At 51.5% G+C, this 19294-nt stretch overlaps 9 protein-coding genes across 9 annotated transcripts; 2 read left to right on the top strand and 7 right to left on the bottom strand.

Moving 5' to 3' along the window:
• Positions 1–2: 2 nt before the first annotated feature.
• BDV14DRAFT_117895 (MFS transporter) lies at positions 3–2124 on the bottom strand. The gene is made up of 5 exons (XM_073765819.1): positions 1610–2124; positions 1513–1534; positions 1364–1455; positions 966–1297; positions 3–907 (listed from the first exon to the last, which is right to left on the bottom strand). The coding sequence occupies exons 1-5, from the start codon at positions 1992–1994 to the stop codon at positions 56–58; spliced, it is 1683 nt and encodes a 560-aa protein (XP_073632073.1). The 5' UTR covers positions 1995–2124; the 3' UTR covers positions 3–55.
• Positions 2125–2901: 777 nt separating this feature from the next.
• BDV14DRAFT_166322 (TTC39/IML2 family protein) lies at positions 2902–5948 on the bottom strand. The gene is made up of 6 exons (XM_073767470.1): positions 5348–5948; positions 5272–5289; positions 5089–5165; positions 4948–5014; positions 3913–4895; positions 2902–3862 (listed from the first exon to the last, which is right to left on the bottom strand). Exons 1-6 carry the CDS (start codon positions 5430–5432, stop codon positions 3047–3049), a joined length of 2046 nt encoding a protein of 681 aa, XP_073632072.1. The 5' UTR covers positions 5433–5948; the 3' UTR covers positions 2902–3046.
• Positions 5949–6557: 609 nt separating this feature from the next.
• On the top strand, positions 6558–7365 carry BDV14DRAFT_166311 (proteasome regulatory particle lid subunit SEM1). Its single transcript, XM_073767469.1, has 3 exons — positions 6558–6846; positions 6979–7090; positions 7206–7365. Exons 1-3 carry the CDS (start codon positions 6732–6734, stop codon positions 7237–7239), a joined length of 261 nt encoding a protein of 86 aa, XP_073632071.1. The 5' UTR covers positions 6558–6731; the 3' UTR covers positions 7240–7365.
• Positions 7366–7712: 347 nt separating this feature from the next.
• Positions 7713–9602, bottom strand: pgkA (phosphoglycerate kinase pgkA). The gene is made up of 3 exons (XM_073767468.1): positions 9134–9602; positions 8644–9070; positions 7713–8592 (listed from the first exon to the last, which is right to left on the bottom strand). Exons 1-3 carry the CDS (start codon positions 9197–9199, stop codon positions 7820–7822), a joined length of 1266 nt encoding a protein of 421 aa, XP_073632070.1. The 5' UTR covers positions 9200–9602; the 3' UTR covers positions 7713–7819.
• BDV14DRAFT_166303 (Mpv17/PMP22 family protein) lies at positions 9596–11655 on the bottom strand. The gene is made up of 4 exons (XM_073767467.1): positions 11236–11655; positions 10996–11112; positions 10213–10710; positions 9596–10161 (listed from the first exon to the last, which is right to left on the bottom strand). Exons 1-4 carry the CDS (start codon positions 11299–11301, stop codon positions 10090–10092), a joined length of 753 nt encoding a protein of 250 aa, XP_073632069.1. The 5' UTR covers positions 11302–11655; the 3' UTR covers positions 9596–10089.
• Positions 11656–11996: 341 nt separating this feature from the next.
• Positions 11997–14055, bottom strand: BDV14DRAFT_166302 (TRAPP trafficking subunit Trs65 domain-containing protein). The gene is made up of 4 exons (XM_073767466.1): positions 13775–14055; positions 13440–13712; positions 12259–13384; positions 11997–12203 (listed from the first exon to the last, which is right to left on the bottom strand). The coding sequence occupies exons 1-4, from the start codon at positions 13947–13949 to the stop codon at positions 12041–12043; spliced, it is 1737 nt and encodes a 578-aa protein (XP_073632068.1). The 5' UTR covers positions 13950–14055; the 3' UTR covers positions 11997–12040.
• A 120-nt stretch (positions 14056–14175) lies between these two features.
• On the top strand, positions 14176–16891 carry BDV14DRAFT_117798 (snoRNA-splicing protein PRP40). The gene is made up of 4 exons (XM_073765818.1): positions 14176–14370; positions 14432–14586; positions 14643–15696; positions 15746–16891. The coding sequence occupies exons 1-4, from the start codon at positions 14239–14241 to the stop codon at positions 16775–16777; spliced, it is 2373 nt and encodes a 790-aa protein (XP_073632067.1). The 5' UTR covers positions 14176–14238; the 3' UTR covers positions 16778–16891.
• A 281-nt stretch (positions 16892–17172) lies between these two features.
• On the bottom strand, positions 17173–17589 carry BDV14DRAFT_117787 (uncharacterized protein). Its single transcript, XM_073765817.1, has 2 exons — positions 17515–17589; positions 17173–17494 (listed from the first exon to the last, which is right to left on the bottom strand). The coding sequence occupies exon 2, from the start codon at positions 17482–17484 to the stop codon at positions 17245–17247; it is 240 nt and encodes a 79-aa protein (XP_073632066.1). The 5' UTR covers positions 17485–17494; positions 17515–17589; the 3' UTR covers positions 17173–17244.
• On the bottom strand, positions 17580–19104 carry BDV14DRAFT_117766 (P-loop containing nucleoside triphosphate hydrolase protein). The gene is made up of 3 exons (XM_073765816.1): positions 19032–19104; positions 17756–18977; positions 17580–17699 (listed from the first exon to the last, which is right to left on the bottom strand). Exons 2-3 carry the CDS (start codon positions 18851–18853, stop codon positions 17676–17678), a joined length of 1122 nt encoding a protein of 373 aa, XP_073632065.1. The 5' UTR covers positions 18854–18977; positions 19032–19104; the 3' UTR covers positions 17580–17675.
• Between the last annotated feature and the right edge of the window lie 190 nt (positions 19105–19294).

The raw sequence follows: 19294 nt of genomic DNA, 5'->3' as shown, positions 1-19294 counted from the left end.
GTCTAAGCCCCTTATCATATCAAAGCATACTACCCGAAAAGACAACTGAAGCCCCTTAATAGGTAACCGACCCAGCAGACCACTTCCCCCTCGCCCTAATCCTCCTCCCATAAACATAAAACAAATACGGAATGGGAATCAATGCAACCGCACAAAACCCCAGCACACTAGAAGCCCAAGGCACACCCAACCCCCTAAACATCTCCGTCGCAAAAAGCGGAAAACACCCGGCAAACACACTCCGCAGAAACGTATTCGCCGCAACAGCACTCGCACTCACAGATTGGAACGTATCAATAAGGTAATTCAGCGCCGCCTGGAAAATCGTGAAGAAGCCTAGTCCCATGCATGCGCCGCCGACCATGGACGGGAACCAGTGGATATCGTTTTGGGAAGTCCACCCGAATATGAAAAGGCCGCCCGCGAAGAATATCGAGCCGAGCATCATTGGTGGCAATCTGGCTTCGGGGACGGGGCGGTTATTATTCGCTTTGAATTTCGAAATGTAGAATTTCTGGTTTGCGAGGTTTATTCCTGCGCCTCCCAATATGCCCACTAGATATGCAAGGAAGGGTAATGCACCAACGACCTGATTCCACCCTCTCATTTCCTGGAATACAACCGGAAACGAGGCGAGAGAAAGGTAAAGAATTCCGTAGACGAAGGATGCGTATAGCGCAACGAGGAAACAGATTGGTGTGGCCAGGAGCGCAAAGGGGCGGATGAGGTACTTGTTTCCTAGTTCCTTGAGCGTGACGTCCCATTCTTCGTGGCGGGCGTGGAGGGCCCAGTTTCCGGTTTGGAAGCGGAGGCGGCGCGCTTTGTTTAAGAGGAGTGTGGGGGGGTAGGACTCGTCTATGAAGAGGATGTCCAGGGTTAGGAAGGTCATCATCATTATTCCTGTTATCTATTGTCCGATTAGAGTTAGTCTGTAGCATTGGTAGAATGTAGATGGGGAGGCGAACGTATTGAGTCCATCGCCAACCGAGATAACTCTGCGTGATTGCGCCGCCCACGATGGGGCCCAGAACCGGTCCGCCGACGACAGCCATTGCGTACCCGACTATAGCGGCGCCGCGTTCTTCGGGTGTCCAGATATCACTCAGGACACCGCCGGTGTTGGTAACTGGTGCGGCCCCGAAGAAGCCAGTGAAGAAGCGGGTGAGCATTAGGGTTTGGACATCTTTGGCTGTTGCGCTACCGAAGGAGAAAATCCCGGCTATAAAGTATGGTCCTAGGACGGCGGGTTTGCGGCCGTAGACTTCTGAGAGGGGAGCCCAGACGAGGGGTCCGAGACCTTTAACACATTGTTAGTCAAATGAAATCTTGTTAGAGGCTTGTGTTGAATTGTGCTACTGCTTACCGAAGCCGAAAAGTAATAGCGATGTTCCCAATGTGCTAACTTCCTCGCCAATCCCAAATCGTGAACTAACTTGACTCGTGCCCGTCGAATAGCTATTTCGCCGTTAGCGATGCGCCGGCGCAGTATAGGGGGCCCGAGTATAGTCATACATAGCACTCGCCCAAGTCGCACCTATCCTCGCCAGAAGTTAGCTATGTGCTCCGCAGAATGTGGACAGTAAAGTTCAAATGACAGCGATCGACATACCCATAGTCGTTAGACCATACAGCACCGTTGTGATCGCCTTCTTCCGGAAGCTCCAATTGAGCGGCCGGTAAGGATCGTCGGGCCCATCAAAGTCGACGATCACATCGTCTTTTGTCTTGGTATGTGACAGCGGGTGCGTGAAGCGGGCCGTTTGCCCCGGCTCGCGACTTCGGATTCTTGAGACAGCAGATTGTGTGCGTGCTTCGAGGGCTGAGAAGCCTGACGCTGCGGTGGGTTGCTTTTCGAGTACGCTTGGTTCTGCGTCTGCATCGTACTCGCGCTCGGAGGAATCGTTATCGTTATCGGCGGAGGAGGTGCCAGAGGCTGTACCGGTTGAGGCGCGAGATGGGGTGTCTTCTTTCTGTGTCATTTTTGAAGAAGACATATCTTCTAAATAATTCCAAAGTAATTAAAGTTAGGAGAACGAAGATAGAGAAAAGTCTCCAACATTCGCAAAGTTGGAGTAGATAGAGGAAAGTCGGTTCAGACGTCACTCATCCATCCCAAATCCGGGCGAACCACCGGTTAATAAACCTGTGGCTAGCAGGAACCATAGCTAAAAAAATGTTTCAAGTGCAAGGATCCAGACTCAAAATCGACGTAACCAGGCCTTAGGCTCTGAAAAGCTGAAGCCGTCTTAACCGATCATGGACTGGGACAGGACATAGCACGCTTGTCCGTCGGCCCTCCGATAAGCTTGTGTTTTGGATTCGCTAGCAAAAGGGTGGAGTCTAAAGGCGATCGTCGACTGGAGGACTCTGGGGTCCGACTATTCCTATATGGACCATGATGGAGTGCCGAATGGTGACAGTAAGTCAAAAGCAGCGGAGTTAAGCTCATGGGTAGCTTTTTTTCCGAAGTAGAGATGCCGATTTATCCATCCCACATCTCATGGCGCCGTACGGGACCCTTCGCTGCATTGAAGGCATCCATATTCTCAAGTGTACATACTCGGTAGATACAATTGAGACCGATAGCCGGCTCAACCATTAGCCAAGAGGCGAAAGCAAGTATCGGACTCTTTTCCGAAGCTTTGACAAAAGTGTGGGAGTGTGGATGGTGGGGGGTGGAGCGCCGCCGTTGATGGGTGGGACTGCTGCCAGGCTAGGTCTTAAGTTGTGACTAGAGCCTGGGCATGGGAAGACAGCTTGCATCATAGGTGAGTCAGGGTTGGCCTTGTTGAGATGACATTGCTGAGATGGATGAAGGTTGAAATCAGTGCAGAAGCTAGGACTTGGAGTTGTCGAGATGGAGGAAATGGAAATAGACTTTGCAAAGGCTGCAGTGACTAATCCACTCCACTGTACAGTAACTAACTAACCTAGTACTTCAACTCAAACAAAAAAGAATATTCTATCCATTCAATCCTAAACAAATATGCGTTCATGTACATCATGAATCTTATCCTATATGACACAGCTCCAATGCTCACTCTAATTAAGTCGAGTGCTGGCTCTCCCACTTCGCAACGGCTTCCAATGCAGCCGTCACCTTCAGACCAAAACGAGCTTCTTGCTCATAGCTCTCCCATCGCGCAGCCTTCTGCAGGTACTCCTTACACTCGCGCACATTGTCCCTCTCAAACTTGGCTGGGTCTTCAAGCTCGGCGGGCTTGGTCTCCCCTCCGCCATGCTGAGCAACGTATGTTGGGCGCTCCATCCATAGGTTTGCTGCCATCTCGAAGTAGGCGACTGGGTAAACCCAGTCATCCTTGTGGCGTCCCTTGAACGTCGAGCGATCAAGTGTGAAGATCGAGTTTTGGATGATCTCCTTCGCTTCTTCGTGGCGACGCATCGAGCGCAACACGGCTGCACGGAGGAGCTGGTAGATGCCCTTTTCTTCGGCTCCCTCACGAGCCCAGGTCTTGTTTGCTTCACTCTCGGACCAAGAAAGGTTAATCAATGAGTCCTGAAGTTGTTCTTGTGTCATTCGACTGTGGCCGTTCCAGAGGAAAATCATCTCCTCTACTGGATCAACTCCCACGGCGTCAATCAGTGGCACATTCCACTCTTTGGCTCGAGCTTCCCACTTCGCGATCTTGCGGACAACGAAGACGTCGAACGGCAGTTGTCTGGCCATGAACTTCTTAGTTCCGGCGAATTGGGGTGCTTTATGCAGCAGCTTCACTGCTTCGTCCGCGTGTTTTTGTGCCTTCTCTGGGTCGTTTGGCGCAAGTTGTCTGTACAAACTGATGTGGCAGGTTGCCGCAATGTAATAGTACAGTGCCCGAGACCAGGAGTTCAAATCAGCGCACTTTTGAAATTGTCAGCTCATGCTACATAGAGAAGTTCAAGGATACAAACCTCGATAAATGCCTGAGCACACACTTCGTATCGGTGAAGGTACAGTGCGTTCAAACTCTTTTCGAAAACCTTGAGTGCTTCAACCTGCTTCAGCGGACTGGTCTCCTTCGTACATAGGAGCTCCAGTGCCACATCGAGCCTGTGGTTGGCGCCATTCATGCGGGATTCCTCCAGCAGCCAAAGCTGGCTCTTAGGGAACCGCTCCCGCATCCGTGCCAGAAGAGCCTCGAGCCTCTCCTGAGGGTAACCCTGAATATCCCCGTCCTTACCAGGAACGGCATCGGGCATAATATCGCAGTAGCGGACAAAAGCGTTGTAATAACCAAGAAGCGTTAGTGCCCCAATCGCACCTGGCAGATTGTGAAATTTGCTAGCCTGCCAAAGCAACCTCAGGGCCCGGTCTTTGTCTCCGTAGAATCCGACGATGCTGAGCAGCCTGCTGAAAGCTGGAGGAACCATGGATATGAGCAAAAGAAGAACACCGTAGCAGAAGCTAGCTCCAGAATGAATGAATACGTCGATAGGGTTCTTGAAGATGTCCGAGTCCGGGTCATGGTTGATCAGCTCTGACGTGCTCGTGCTGCTTGATACTGGCCCAGCACCAGCGTCTTCAACGTTGAGATTGGAAACGTCTTCCGTCATTTTCACGGCGGTATCTTTTCCTTTCATTGACGGCGTTGGAGAAGGTGACTTTGATACGGCAGCCGACCGTGACTGCATGAACTTCTCCTCCATCTTCAAGACTGCGTCCAGCGCAAAGTAAGCCTTTCGTAGCTTGTAGAACCCTTTGATACTTTCCGTCAAGCTCTCATTGAGTACGCCGACCACTGCGCACATGAGCTGTGCCATTGCCTGAATGAGCACAAATTCTGAGCCTGGTTCATATATCTCTGAGTGATAGATGTCTGGCGAATTTGAGTGGCTTTTAGCGCGTTGTTGGTCTTGATATGCTTTGTTTTCCGCATCATTAAGTCGGTCCGCCGCTACAATATGTCAGTTAAACGCACTAAGACTAACAAGGAGCAGAATCCAGACCTTGGCGCATAACATCTTGCTCGAATCCCAGTGTTGCCCTGATGAACATCACCACGGCTCTTCCAATCTGAATGATATCATGTCAGCCGCAACTCAAAGATAAGCTCGCGTTTGGGGTCTAGACGGCGGGATCTCACGCACCAGATGAAATGAAGAGTCTCGGCCAGTGAGGCCTTCTTCAGCACCATCTACATCATCATTGAGGATCAACTCGGCAGCTGTTGGACAGAATACCAAAGGGGAAAGATTAGCGCAAATCAACCTTCGGCATTATACCCTGGACGACGATCCAAGAGCCCAGACTGCAGATAAGCTCGGACCTACCATTGATTGCATCAAGCACTGCGCAGGCACCAGGAATTAGCAAGGAGCCTTCACAAATCAGAGAATCACAACTCACGGTTTTGCAACTCTGATGAAGCATCGAGTGACTGCGTAGAGCCATTGGGGCTGGGCTTTTTGCCCCCGAACCAACCGCCAAACATTATCTCAAGAATGCGCGACTGGGGGCAGAGGAGAAGAAGCAGAAGTCAAAGCGCAATGCAATATTTCAAGTGTCGATTCAAATATCAAAATCCAAAGATCGGGCCGGACGGTCCGAAACCCGCAAGGTGAACGGACGTAATTGTATTCCCATGGGACGCTGTTCTAAGACGCAGAGGGAGTCGGGGAGCATCAGCCCTGAGTCGCAACGATACGTGGAAGAGGAAGCGGAAGAAGCGCAGGAGGCAACGAAGCGAAACGCTGGAATATTATATGGTCAACTTCTGACCTGAGACGTAGTAACACCGCGGCGAGACCCAGTTCGCACTAAGGAGAAGAAGAAGCGATCAAATGGGATGAGGCTAGCCGTGGTCCACCGGGGAGGCGGAGCATCGTCAGCTTCTGATCGCGAGCTGAACAAATCAAGGAATACCTGGCGATAGGGCCGATTTCAGGGCTGTTTATCAAGATGCGGGGATGCAAGGGATATTGAAGCAATATGTTTCTGACCAACGATATTGAGCCTCAGACTCTGGAAGAATGCGCTGACGGCCTGGTGATGGCACACTGTATACGGATTCTGCCGCTGCTGACCGCTGCGGCCATCCTCGTTCCGACAGAAACAAACTTTATCAGGGTTTCGGTGATGTCATTGGTATTTATGCAGTTATGCTACCAGATTTATGCCTTGACCACCATATACGAGATACGACCCTTACGCTGTATGTCTTCATTCTGCTTTGAGTTATGCGCCCCTGTCTTACAGCGTACATGTAAGCACATTGACATCAAGCTATTTGAATATTGCCAAAGAACAAAAGGAATGGCAAAAACAGCCGAAGAGAACTTCAGTAGAATGCCCTGTACCAGGTACTTTGTCAACAAGCAAAAGATTCGACCACGTCAGCAATAAACTGCGCAGCATATGTACCCTGTATGCACGCTGTACTCCGTGCCCGCGAAGCAACCATAGAGAAAGCATCGATAACATCAGTCGCAAGTTGTTGTGGTCGGCGCCTTGCGAGGTTGAAACGCAATCAAACAAGCCAAGACATGTGACAGGCCATTCCCAACAAGGCAACTCTGGACCTGGGCCGGACCTCAAGCGTACCTCAGCAGCTCAGCTACCTAAGGTTGTTCTCCGCACAGCCTTGCTCTCCGACTCCGATTTTCAGCTTGACCACCAAACACCTCTTTTCCATTTCGCTATATCTGCGCCTATCAATTGGAGCCTCGTGAATAGACTCCAATCCTTTCATCACATCACCTCACCACCTCACATCCACCCACCCACCGCCACAATGTCAAACACCCAAGCCCAAGACACGAAGCAACAAGAAGCTTCCCAACAACCTACACAACAGAAGCCTACGGCTCTCGAAGAGGACGATGAGTTTGAGGACTTCCCCGTTGATGGTAAGCGCTGCTCGATTCCCCTCGCTTTTCGAACATAAAGCTTCAGCTTATGCGCTCTTCCCCGCTCGACAACAATCACCATGGACCAACTAATCACCCAAGGACAGTTAATGCTAACCTGATGATCAAAAGACTGGCCCGAGAATGAGACCGAACAAACGACCGCCAACGGAAAAAATGTCCACCTGTGGGAGGAGAGCTGGGATGATGATGATGCCGCTGAGGACTTCTCGAAGCAGTTGAAGTGCGTTTTACCCTCTTATTTACCTTGTGGACACTGGAGTGTTCCTCTTAACCCTTGACGTTGCGAAATGCACAGTATACACATAGGATGCTTGCTAACTTGGATCTCGCAACAGGGAAGAACTCAAGAAGGTCGAGGGCTCGTCGTGATGGTCGGTTTGGTCGCAGATACAATGATAATACCAATGCAAATGATATGTTGAAATGACAACTACTATTTTCTAAGCTTTCTACTCGGATGTAACAACTTCAAACACGCCGCGTACGATAAATAGTTTGAATGAACATGAGACAACTTCAATCCATACGAAGGCCGGCAGGCGGACACGAAGACACCAAGACTCTGCTATGCAATAAATGCGTCATCCCTACGGTAGTGCATCTTTGCTGTGATTTAAGAGGCTCAGATGATGCCTCGTAAGATTTTTTGATTTGTTGTTTAGCATTCAGAGAGACGGTCCGTGGTTCTCCAGCATTACTATATTGAGCCTTGAACTACATATCTGCGGCAGCTCTTATAATTTATATACATTACAGGACATCGAGATTTATAATCTGGAACTCATAGCTGCAGCAAGGGTTTTCGAATCAGAACTGAACCTTGCAACTGAACAACATGGATGAAAGATGTAATAATGGATTTATTATTCAAAAGTCATGGTACATTACATTCATATCAAACGACCTTCAATTGAAGGTCTTATCTCATCTCGCTCTTTATAGTTATCATTTACTTACTTTTCTCAGACAGGGCAGCGACACCAGGGAGCTCCTTGCCCTCAAGCAGCTCAAGCGAAGCACCACCACCGGTGGAGACGTGGCTGATCTTGTCCTCGGCACCGTACTTAGCAGCAACGGTAGCAGTGTCACCACCACCAATGATGACGGTAGCGCCGTTGTTCACGGCAGACACGGCAGCGTCAAGGGTGGCCTTGGTAGCCTTGGAGAAGGGCTCCAATTCAAAGACACCGGGGGGTCCGTTCCAGAGGATAGTCTTGGACTCGGCAATGGTGGACTTGTAAAGCTCGGTGGATTTCTCGCCGACGTCCAGACCCATCCAGCCCTCAGGGATACCCTGCTCGTCGGTAGCGTAGCCGGTCTTAGCGTCCGCGGCGAAGTTATCAGCGGTGACGTAGTCGACGGGGAGGACGACCTTGACGTTGTTCTTCTTGGCCTTCTCCATGATGTTGCCGACGATTTCGCTGCCGGCCTGGTCGAAGAGGGACTTTCCAATGTTGACGCCCTCGAGGGTCTTCTTGAAGGTGAAGGCCATACCGCCAGTGATGATCAGGCTGTTGACCTTAGGGAGGAGGTTGTCGATGAGCTGGATCTTGTCGGAGACCTTGGAGCCACCGAGGATGGCGAGGAAGGGGCGCTGGGGCTCCTCGAGGGCCTTGGCGAAGTACTCGAGTTCCTTCTTCACGAGGAAACCAGAAGCCTTCTGGGGGAGGTCGACACCGACCATGGAGCTGTGGGCACGGTGGGCGGTACCGAAAGCGTCGTCTCCATAACATTAGTAACTGATTACAACACTCTGGTCAGATATTTACTCACTGATGTAGATGTCACCAAGAGCAGTCAAGCCCTTGCGAAACTCAGCAACCTTCTCCTTGTCGGCCTTGACCTTGTTGCCCTGCTCATCCTTGGAGCTGCCCTCCTCCTCGGCGTGGAAGCGCAGGTTCTCGAGAAGAATGACCTGGCCGCCAGAGGCGTTGTTGACGGTCTCCTCAACCTCTTTGCCGACGCAGTCCTCAGTGAAGGTGACGTCGCGGTCGAGCAATTCCTTGAGCTTGGGCACAACGGGCTTCAAGCTGTACTTTGTGTTGCGCTTGCCGTCGGGACGGCCGAGGTGGGACATGAGGACGACGGCCTTGGCGCCGTTGTCGATGGCATACTTGATCGTGGGCAGAGCACCGACGATGCGTTGGGGGTTTGTGATGGTGGTGTTGTCCTTCTTGTCGAGGGGGACGTTGAAGTCGACCTAGTCATGGCTCACTTGTTAGCAGCGGTCAATTAACGCAGAGAGGTCGGATTCATGACGTACTCGGATCAAGACGCGCTTGTCCTTGAGGTCGACATCTGTGATGGAAAGCTTGCTGGTGAGAGACATTGTCGCGGTATGTGGTACAGCGGGGTTATAGTGATTGATGATCAGGAACAGCAGGCGGAGGGGAGGTAACCAGGGATAAATAACTCGTGTCAGGAGATCTAGTCTACAGAGTACAGTCGCCCGGTCAAAGAAGAAAATGCTCAAACCGTATCACGGTGAGTAGTGGCGGGGTAGCAATCGAAGAGCTGCCATTTGTTTTGGGCGACTTGGTGGGGCTTCCGGTGAAGCAGAGAGGGCTCGGGCTGATGCGGGACTGATGTCACTCCTGAGACGGAATCGCTCGGGCCATATACTTCAGGGCAGAACATTGAGCCTGTGTTTTCTCGATTGCCTCGGATAGGGCAGTCTAGATACTCCGTTGGGCCATGGTCCTATACATAGCCGTTCCGTTTTCGTCTCCAGGGTCCTGGACCCCGCCTCGTGCTGTGTATGCCCCGCTTACAATGGCGAGCCTCGTTACGTTACTTGGTACAAATACTCTGTATGTCGCCAATTGATAGGTATAGGATAACATTCGATTTTATCTGTAGTTTTCCACGGCATGATTTGAGCCGCAGGAGTTGTCAAACAAGCGCCCGAACACCTTACCAGAATTGCATGAATCAAACCAGTTTCGAAACGCCCAGTAAACATCCAACGACGAACAAGAGGAAAACAGGTGATGACCAGGAAGCCCAGAGAAGGGCCCTAATGCAGAGGACGGACGAGCACCATCCAGTGATGCTTCGAGTCCATGACCAAGAATATCAGGCCATATGTCCCAGTTCAGGGGAGTCAGGTCCCAACGGATCACGCCGAACTATGATTGTGCCAGCGGTGAGTATTGTCTTTACATGAGCTGTAGACTGCGGTCGGCGCCCAATGGCATTTATGAGCAAAGCGCGATTGATTTATTCCTCCTCAGCGGAGTTGGTAAGGGAAAGGTAGGCGGTCCAAGCGATACCGACGGAGGAAACGAACGGCTATAACTATGGTTAGATAGTTGTGAGAACAAGCTTCCGGTAAAAACTTACAATCTGGAACTGAATGGGAACAACTCTGAAGTTCAGAACCTGAACAGCTGGCCAGAGGACAAAGTTGGCCTTGAGCGTCGGCAGGTAGACGTCCTGGAACTTCCGAGTCAAAGCACGTCGCCCACCACCCTCAGCGATCGTCATGTACGAGAAGAAGCACACCAAACCGAAAGGAGCGAATAGAAGCTGGTCGCACGCAACACGCTTCAGAGCAGAGACGGTCGGGTTCTTCTTGGCCAGAGGGAATGTCCGCGACAACCAACCGAACCATTGGAACTGGATGGGCGCCATGAAGAAACCGTAGGACATGAAGCGAACGAGACGTTCAAAGTCAAAGGGAGGGTGCTTTGCGTGGCCCAGTTCTCCCAGAGCAGGCGGCTTTTCTTTCTCGATGTCGTGAATCTCGATCGAGGGGAAACCACCATCCTGGTTTACTCCGGCTCGAGATCTGAACGCTGTGATCAATTGCGCTACGGTGTCCGCGACTCCACCAAGAATCTATCAAAGCTTGTTAGTTACCTGATTCTTGACACGTAGCGCTGAGACTCGATACGGTCGCACAAAGATATCTTCGGACACACCACTTGCGCTGATGCTCTCCGAGGTGACCGGAAGTTGTGACAAAGGATGCACAGCCCCCGTTTCTTCCAACCTCAGCGGACGAGTATGCACAGGAACTTCTCAAGTCCAATAGTTATTGTCAACGAGTGTATAGCCGCAAGTAGTGTGTCCTCGATGGTAGAAATGCGCCCGTATCGCTCAGCCCAGCCCAGAAAAGCTTACCGCATTGGTGACCATAGTCGTGAGAACCGGCTTCTCCGCATAATAGGCGTTGAACTTAGCCGCCAATCTCCCTGTCGCCGCCATTTCGATCAAGAATATAATGCAGTGAAGTAAAGGCTGTGGAGCGATGAGAAGTAGATGAGTTAGCTCAATCCCTTGAAGATAAGGATAAAGGAAGCCAGGAGCGACCGGGAAAAGCAAAAGGGAGGCGATCAATCTCAAACAGGGCACACGACATACCAAGCGACCATAGATATACCGTCTGTTAAGACCGTCCAAGACTCTGCGACGAGTTGCAGAAAACATCTTGGAAGAAGCTGGAGGAAGAAGCTAATGATATAAGTGTGGAGGAGACGAACGAAGGCAAGGTGCAAGAACCGGAGGGCGACGGTATGACGCAAAGGGAGAGTTCTCGACGAGAAGAGTGAGGATCGGAGGGACAGAGTGGATGCCTGGATTTGACCCAGTGCGGCCGGGGCCCAGAGTGACGATAGATGGACCACAATTTATATGAAGAGTGGGCGATCAAAGAGCTCTCTGCTGGAGTTGGAGAGTTGATAAGAAATAAGTGAAAAGGCTAGAAGCAAGAAGAAGAAGAAACTGATGGTGAGCGTGACGATGTTCGCGGTCAAATCTGGTCGAGCCTCTTCTCATTCCCATGACCCCTCCCACCTTTAAGATCGGCCCTCCATCCGCTCGCAGCGCTTAGCCCTGGTGCCCTGCCACCATTCCTACGCTAGAAATTGGGGCTTTCACCCCGGACTGTCACTACTATCTTACTCATGCTGGTGTTTACGTAGATCCTCCTGTTTCAGGCTCAGAATAACCAACAAAGCAGGCAAATGCATTCACGGTGGTGAAACAGTACTCAAATTTCTGTCTCGGCAGTAAACTCTGTCCCAGCCCTGGATGCTACTATGGAGTCGTTCAGTGTATGCATGAGCTCACCATTGCTGAGAAGTATACCGACTATGATAATGTCTACTTCAGAATATGAATGGGTCGTTATTTCTAGTTGTCATTACATTTTTGATAAGTTAATAAACTATACATCCTGCCCACGGGACAAGATATCAGGAAGATCTCTGATATCACTTGCCTCGTTAGTAATGCCATCTATGAGGCGGACAGATTCGAGTCGTAGAGACCCCACTGCCAGTGGGAGAAACTTCAACTCGGTAGCAAAACATGTACCAGGTAATAAGGGGCTGGAACAAAGGATGTTAGCTCCTACTGTTGAATTCAATTTGGTGAGAAACTTACCCAACGCGGACATCTGTACTCAGGCAGATGAGGTCCGCTTCCTGGCCGGCTACACTCTTCTGCATGGCGTGGACAATGTTGTCGTCAGTCACTGCTTCAGCGACCTGATCACTCCGGCGATTTGACATTGATGAGGACGATGGCCGCGCAACATGCCCTCTTGCATTCGCTACCTTCCGCCGAGGAATAGCCACCATCGAAAATTTCCGGGGCGTCGAAGAACGGTTGACAATAAAGACACTCCAGGAGAACGGCTTGCCAACCACCACACTTGGAGGACCTGAGAAGGACATAGCCACACCCATATCTGAAGTAGAATAAGCCCTCTCCCTCAACGAGGGGCGGCGCATCTGGTTTTCTCCAGATGCAGTATTAGCCCTACTCGGCCGGGTTGAAAGACTTGTAGGCCGGTTCGTTCGCTGCAGCGCCTGGCTTGGTGCGCCAAAATTCGGATTGAGCGCCATTGAAAAATCAATGTTTGTCGTCCATTGCATCAATATCCGGGGATTGCAATCATCGGCAACTTTGATGATTGCTTCCAGCGAGATATCCAGCGTGCTAACTAGCACCGTTGTGGAATCTCTCGAATTTGGCCCATATTCCGGTGTCAGTTTGTACATTAGAGTGATATCATCTCGTGGATAGCATGTAACAGGCGGGGCAAGCCCGGGCCCCTCTGTCAGAAGTTCAATGGTTCCATCTGACAGTCGAAGATCTGCCTTGTCAAAAACCACTTCGCAGTTCAGAAAGGGCGTGACTTCGAAGTCAAGGTTTGCGATTGTTGTTGGTCGACCGGAGAACGAATTTAACCTTGAGTAGCGTATTCTTGCACTAGCAGCAGGTACTATTCTAGTTGGATGACCTGACTCCTGTAGGACATTGTATATAGGATCTTCGCTGTACTTCGCTGGCACGACTCGCAGAAGCCTCGAGGCAGGGAGGAAAGGGTCTTTTATTTCGAACCCGGGGTCCGTTGTGAGGGGCTGTAGGACATTGGTAGAAGCGGGAACTAGGGATGGTAGGTAGGCGTCTTCGCGGGTGTCGTACTGCCGAGATTCTCCTGGGTTAAGACTAGCAGAGGCAATGAAGATGACGGACGGATGTTGGATGCGGATACGGGGACGCTCTATAGTATCACTGTTAGCCTAGCCGCCCATTCCGGAAGAACAGAATGCTCATACTGAGGAATGTTTCAATATTCCATATAACATATACATGGTTCCCTTCTCCGCTTTCACCCTCAAACTCGTTGACAACCACAAGAGGGTCGGCCTGTGTGTCGATAACCCCTGAGAAGATCAGGTCCCTGGTAGGTGTTGGGTTCTCCGCAACGGCCTCTGCGGGCTCAATAGCGAAGGCATCGAGTCGTATTTCGAGATCTTGGAGATGCGTCTTCAAGCTATTTTGGGAGCAATTTGCCAGTCTCAGGACAATGCGCGGCGTGCAGAACTCATCTGTAACGGACTACACATGAGTAAGAGACGAGGCCCGGCAAGGGTAACAGGCGACGGCTTACCGAAGAACAGAACAGATCGCTGGGGTATATGAGACAGAACAGAGGGTAGATCTTCAGCACCCTCCTCGAGCGCAGACGTGAGAGCCGCTTCTAGATCGATGTTTGAAGCAAGCGGGACAACTGTATCTAGAACAGCATGTCGCAGGAACTCCCCGGGGGCATCGTGACTCTCCATAGCGCGGGTAGCAGTCGCGCGCCCGTGGAGTATTGCTGATCAAACTTTGGCAGCTCTCCTTCAAAGCATTGGCCGTATTAAGCATGCGTTTACTTGTAATCGTGAGTATGCCGTGTCCAGAGTGCTTGACAATGCGGTGTTGGGGGATGGGGCCGAGCATGCAAACAAGGCAAACATCCGGAGAGCTTGTCGGAGCCATCTAATTTTCCCCGAACCTCATCGACCAAAGCTCACGCGCAGCAACGGCGGCAGCATTGGAATCATCTTTTTGCGCGGTGAAATAAATCCAATGAATGCGCCCAGTGGTCCTGCTTCTCTGTGGCAGGAGGCCCGCAATGCGGACGGCAGAGTCTACTACTACAATGTCCAGACGAAAGCGACACAATGGGCGAAACCCGTCGAATTGATGACGCCCGTTGAGGTGAGTGCTATACAGACGCGCATTTGGTCTGACTGAACTAATGATTAACTCCTCTATTTAGCGTGCTTTGGCAAATCAACCATGGAAGGAGTACACCGCGGATGGTGGACGAAAGTACTGGTCCAACTCAGAGACCAAGCAGAGTACATGGGAGATGCCAGAGGCTTATAAGAATGCGCTGGCCCAGGCGCAAGCCACGCAGCCTCCTCCTGCCGCGTATGTGCTCCGCTCATGTAACATGTAATCTCCTTTACTGATCATTGTCAATTTAGTGCCCCGACGTTCGTTGCCGGCGGAGTCAGCTCGTTCTCCTCATACCCCCAATCGCGTGACCGTGACGATTATGATCGAGGATACAATGACAACCGTGGAGGATTCAGCGCTAGCGACGCGAGTGGACTCGCCGCTGGTTCCGGCCTGGGTGCGACACAAGAACCGGACTATGGCTCGTTGGAAGAAGCCGAGGGAGCATTCATGAAGATGCTCAAGCGGCACAACGTCCAGCCCGACTGGACCTGGGAGCAAGCGATGCGCGAAACCATCAAAGACCCGCAATACCGTGCGCTCAAGGATCCCAGAGACCGCAAGGCAGCTTTCGAGAAATATGCGGTCGAGGTTCGCTTGCAGGAAAAAGACCGGGCGAAAGAAAGATTCGCTAAGCTCAGAGCAGATTTCAATACCATGTTGAAACGTCACCCTGAAATTAAGCATTATACTCGGTGGAAGACAATTCGGCCAATAATCGAAGGTGAGACCATCTTCAGGTCGACTAACGATGAAAATGAGCGGCGGCAGCTCTTTGAGGAGTACATTCTCGAGCTCAAGAAGGAACACATTGAACAGGAAGCCTCTGTGCGCCGGGCTGCCATGGATGACCTTGTGACTATCATGAAGTCGTTGGATCTTGAGCCTTACACTAGGTGGTCCGAAGCTCAGGCGATCATTCAGTCTAATGAGCGGGTCCAGAATGAGGAGAAGTTCCAGACCCTCAGCAAGTCTGATATCCTAACTGCTTTTGAGAACCATATCAAGTCACTTGAGCGTGCCTTCAACGATGCCCGTCAACAGCAAAAGGCGGCCAAGGCCAGAAAGGAACGCCATGCGCGTGAGCAGTTTGTCGACTTGCTCAAGGAGTTGCGCTCGAAGGGTGTGATTAAGGCTGGTAGCAAGTGGTCAAACATTTACGCGTCTATCCGTGAAGACCCGCGCTATCTCGGCATCATAGGCAATTCGGGCTCGTCTCCTCTGGATCTCTTCTGGGATGTGATCGAGGAGGAAGAGCGGTCTCTCCGCGGACCCCGTAATGATGTCTTGGATGTTCTTGATGTAAGTCGGAGCAAGATCTAAACTTGAACTACACACTAACAAATACCAGGATAAACGATTTGATGTGACCTCCAAGACCACCTTCGAGGAATTCAACTCGATCGTCTCTGGTGATCGCCGAACAGCAAACATCGACCCGGACATCCTCCAGGTCATCTTCCAACGCATCCAAGAGAAAGCCTTCCGCCGAACCGAGGAGGAGAAGCACGCAGCAGACCGCCACCAAAGACGCGCCGTCGATGCCCTCCGTTCACGTCTAAAGCGCCTTGACCCTCCCCTCCGCGTCACAGACACATGGGACCAAATTAAACCCCGTCTCGAAAAGTACGAAGAATACAAAGCCCTCGAATCCGACGACCTCCGCCAATCAGCCTTCGACAAGGCCATCCGCCGCCTCAAGGAAAAGGAAGAAGACGCCGATCGCGATCGTGACCGCGGCAGCCGTCGCGGCGACCACCACCATGAGCGTGATCGCGAGCGAGACCGAGACCGCGACTACCGCTCCTACAGAGGCGAGCGACGCGGCCCCGCCAGCCGCCAAAGCCGCACCCCCGAACCAGACGCCTACGAAGCAGACCGCCGCAAGGCCCAAGCCGACCGCGAGCGCTCCTACCGCAAGGTAAGCGGCCTCTCGCCCATTCGCGAACGAGCCGACGACCGGGACCGCGACAGGGACCGCGACCGTCGTGATCGGGACCGTGATCGCGAGAGGTCCGCCCGCTCCCTAAGCCACTACGAGCGCGAGCGTCGCGACCGCGAAGAAGAGCGTGAACGCCTCTACCGCACCCGCGGCGACCCTCGCGGTAGCCGCGACGAGCTAGACTACGGCGGTGACTCCAAGAGCACGGTTAGCGGTGGCAATGACCGGCGCCGTAGAAGGGACAGCGATGCGGAGAGTGTCGCGAGTCGCTCGGCGAAGCGGTACCGCCGTGATAGTCGGGATCGGAGCAGGGATGTTAGGAAGGATCGGGAAAGGAGGGAGCGCACGCCTGCTGCTGGCTCTGTTGCTGGCGCTGATGAGGGTAAGGAGGAGAAGGCTGTGCATTCTGGTAGTGAGGAGGGGGAGATTGAGGAGGATTAGGGTGTCGGCGAGTTCCATAGTCTAAACAGCTTATGCTTTCTTGCCTTGAGGATAGTTAGCTAGCTGTACCTTAATCTATGGGGTGATTTCCAATGTCTATATTGTCTTTTTCACGTAGAACTGATCTAGGCCGTAGTGTGGTGCACCGCTTTTCGGAAGTCCACTGGTGGTCTGCGGCGGAACAACATATATCTTGCGACGATTCTCTAAATACATACAACCACAACACTCTATCGGGTGAGCAAGCAGGCAATGTAGAGTACTTTCCGGGTTACGAAGTAATGATAGAATGTCTTCAATATGTATATACTAACTACTCCTAACTCAGAATCACTTGCAGTGTAGTGCAATCATAGAAAACTTTTTAAAAAAGGCTCAACAAACTCCAGCGGTATCAACCATGCCAAACGAAAAATAAACCATTACCCATGGTATAACAAGTATACTAACAACGAAATGAAAACCCACTAAACTTTGAACCTCCCACCACAAGGAAATTTGACGTAAGCTATGGTAGCGGCGAAGCGGCGGTAGAGGGGTAAGTTGACGATGAGCGACGGTAGGTTTTCCCACTTGGAGCTGAGGTGAGTATGCGATGACAGCCTACTAGTTGTAGGTAGTGTACACAATACTGCTTCGAGTTGAAGCCATAATAACAAGCATGGCCTCGTCCTCCTCGTCATCCTCCTCGGACGCACCCTCCGCATCACCGCAACGCTCGGCGCCACCAGTGCCACCACGGCGACGTCGGAGTGCTCGAATCGCGGATTGCTTGGTAACGCCGAAGAACGCCCCTAACCGAAGAATCCTCCTGTACCTGCGACGGTGGCGCCGCTGGTAGGAGTCGCGGCCGTCACGCTTGTGAGGCGCGCGATCGTGTCTCTCAGGAATGCCCTCTTCATTTCTCTTCTTCCAAGAAGTACTGTGAATTGGAATGTTAGCAGTGAAAAGAGAAAAATCTTTTTGAAGGTGACTTACGAAGTTACCAGCCAATTTCTGCTCCTGGTCCATCTGACTGTTGTACTTGTTGATACGAGGGCGGTAACTGTTGGGATCACGACGGAAAGTAACGTCAAGGCTTCTCAAGAAGCTGTTGCATCCGGTGACCAGAGACTCAGGAGCGTTGGCGTGAGCATCAACGGATGGCTTACCGTCAAACACAATGACACGGTCAGCAAGGTAAGTAGCCATGATGAAATCGTGCTCGACAATAAAGGCGGTCTTCTTGGTGTGCATGATGAAACGCTTAATGACCTTGGCCGCAATGATACGCTGCTCGGAATCGAGGTAAGCACTAGGCTCGTCAATGAGGTAGATATCGGCAGGCATTCCGAGAGCCAAGACAATGGCGACACGCTGCAATTCACCACCAGACAAGTTCTGCACCTCCTGGTCAATGAAGTCATCGATCTTGAGGGGCTTGTAGACGTCGGTCTGGAACTGAGGCGACAAGAAAGCAGCCTTGATCTTCTTGAAGAAGAGTTGACGGACAGTTCCCTTAAACTTAGGGGTGATCTTTTGAGGCTTCATGCTAATGTTCATGCGAGGGATGGCGGCGTCCCCGTCAGGCTTCTCAGCACCAGCAAGCATTCTACAGAAGGTGGTCTTTCCGGTTCCATTCTCTCCCATCATGACGACAATTTCAGAGTCCGTGAAATCACCAGCGTCGATCTTCAAGTGGAAGTTGCCGAGGGTCTTCTCCATACTCGGGTACTTGAACGCACGGTTCTTGTCGATGACGAAGTCGTCGCCAGCTTCAGCAAGACGGAAGGTGAGAGAATCCTCTCGGAACCGAAGGTTCTCGGTAGGAATGTGACCGTCCAAGAAGATGTTGATACCTTCACGAACTGAAGCAGGAAGAGTAACGACACCGTACACAGCGGGCTTACCGTAAAGCACGCAAATGAAATCAGACAGATAATCGAGGACAGACAAATCGTGCTCAACAACAATGACATAGTCGTCGGGACGCAGGAGATCTCGGATGGAGCGGGCTGCGGCCAGACGCTGCTTGACATCGAGATAAGAGGAAGGCTCGTCAAACATGTAGCTTCGAGATAGTGAGCAATGGGACATTGTTCCGTGAATGGGCTAAACACTTACACATCGGCTTTCTGGACACAAACTAAACCGATAGCAAATCGTTGAAGTTCTCCTCCGGAAAGATGGTCGATGTCACGGTTTTGGACTTGTCGAAGCTCTGCAGCAGACGGTTAATAGAAGTATGGATATCTCAAGTGGGAATCTTTCTTACCGAGGTTGTCTAGGGTTTCCTCCATGTTGTCGAGTTGCGAGCGAGCCTTGATGAGGTCGCCGACATTCTTGGTATCGCCTTTCACGGCCCGAGGAATCTGGTCAACATACTGAGGCTTCACAACTGCCTTCAAGTTGTCCTCCAACACCTTGGTGAAGTAGTCTGTTGAGGTCAGAGACGCCAGCCATGTCAGGAGTACAAGCGATGTAGCTTACTCTGCAATTCGGAACCACGGAAGTATCGGAGAATCTCTTCCCAGTCAG

This window comes from Aspergillus stella-maris, assembly GCF_047715825.1.
Source record: "Aspergillus stella-maris strain CBS 113639 unplaced genomic scaffold BDV14scaffold_6, whole genome shotgun sequence".
Classification (NCBI taxonomy): Eukaryota; Fungi; Ascomycota; class Eurotiomycetes; order Eurotiales; family Aspergillaceae; genus Aspergillus; species Aspergillus stella-maris.
This window is presented reverse-complemented; position numbering and strand designations above follow the sequence as displayed.

Coding starts and splice junctions, on each gene's coding strand:
- pgkA (XM_073767468.1), bottom strand. CDS start 9,199: ATGTCTCTCACCAGCAAGCTTTCCATCACAGATGTCGACCTCAAGGAC. Junction 9,071..9,133: donor ACAAGCGCGTCTTGATCCGA/GTACGTCATGAA, acceptor AGCCATGACTAG/GTCGACTTCAACGTCCCCCT. Junction 8,593..8,643: donor TCTTGGTGACATCTACATCA/GTGAGTAAATAT, acceptor AATGTTATGGAG/ACGACGCTTTCGGTACCGCC.
- BDV14DRAFT_117787 (XM_073765817.1), bottom strand. CDS start 17,484: ATGCGGAGGGTGCGTCCGAGGAGGATGACGAGGAGGACGAGGCCATGC.
- BDV14DRAFT_166322 (XM_073767470.1), bottom strand. CDS start 5,432: ATGTTTGGCGGTTGGTTCGGGGGCAAAAAGCCCAGCCCCAATGGCTCT. Junction 5,015..5,088: donor GAGACTCTTCATTTCATCTG/GTGCGTGAGATC, acceptor GATATCATTCAG/ATTGGAAGAGCCGTGGTGAT. Junction 4,896..4,947: donor GCAAGATGTTATGCGCCAAG/GTCTGGATTCTG, acceptor GACATATTGTAG/CGGCGGACCGACTTAATGAT.
- BDV14DRAFT_117798 (XM_073765818.1), top strand. CDS start 14,239: ATGAATGCGCCCAGTGGTCCTGCTTCTCTGTGGCAGGAGGCCCGCAAT. Junction 14,587..14,642: donor ACGCAGCCTCCTCCTGCCGC/GTATGTGCTCCG, acceptor TTGTCAATTTAG/TGCCCCGACGTTCGTTGCCG. Junction 15,697..15,745: donor ATGTCTTGGATGTTCTTGAT/GTAAGTCGGAGC, acceptor AACAAATACCAG/GATAAACGATTTGATGTGAC.
- BDV14DRAFT_117766 (XM_073765816.1), bottom strand. CDS start 18,853: ATGTCCCATTGCTCACTATCTCGAAGCTACATGTTTGACGAGCCTTCC. Junction 17,700..17,755: donor AGAAATTGGCTGGTAACTTC/GTAAGTCACCTT, acceptor TCCAATTCACAG/TACTTCTTGGAAGAAGAGAA.
- BDV14DRAFT_166311 (XM_073767469.1), top strand. CDS start 6,732: ATGTCAAACACCCAAGCCCAAGACACGAAGCAACAAGAAGCTTCCCAA. Junction 6,847..6,978: donor TGAGGACTTCCCCGTTGATG/GTAAGCGCTGCT, acceptor GATGATCAAAAG/ACTGGCCCGAGAATGAGACC. Junction 7,091..7,205: donor GACTTCTCGAAGCAGTTGAA/GTGCGTTTTACC, acceptor ATCTCGCAACAG/GGAAGAACTCAAGAAGGTCG.
- BDV14DRAFT_166302 (XM_073767466.1), bottom strand. CDS start 13,949: ATGGAGAGTCACGATGCCCCCGGGGAGTTCCTGCGACATGCTGTTCTA. Junction 13,713..13,774: donor GCGATCTGTTCTGTTCTTCG/GTAAGCCGTCGC, acceptor AGTCCGTTACAG/ATGAGTTCTGCACGCCGCGC. Junction 13,385..13,439: donor GAATATTGAAACATTCCTCA/GTATGAGCATTC, acceptor GTGATACTATAG/AGCGTCCCCGTATCCGCATC.
- BDV14DRAFT_117895 (XM_073765819.1), bottom strand. CDS start 1,994: ATGTCTTCTTCAAAAATGACACAGAAAGAAGACACCCCATCTCGCGCC. Junction 1,456..1,512: donor GCGACTTGGGCGAGTGCTAT/GTATGACTATAC, acceptor ACGGCGAAATAG/CTATTCGACGGGCACGAGTC. Junction 1,298..1,363: donor GCTATTACTTTTCGGCTTCG/GTAAGCAGTAGC, acceptor AATGTGTTAAAG/GTCTCGGACCCCTCGTCTGG.
- BDV14DRAFT_166303 (XM_073767467.1), bottom strand. CDS start 11,301: ATGTTTTCTGCAACTCGTCGCAGAGTCTTGGACGGTCTTAACAGACGG. Junction 10,711..10,995: donor CGACTATGGTCACCAATGCG/GTAAGCTTTTCT, acceptor AAGCTTTGATAG/ATTCTTGGTGGAGTCGCGGA. Junction 10,162..10,212: donor TTCCCATTCAGTTCCAGATT/GTAAGTTTTTAC, acceptor CCATAGTTATAG/CCGTTCGTTTCCTCCGTCGG.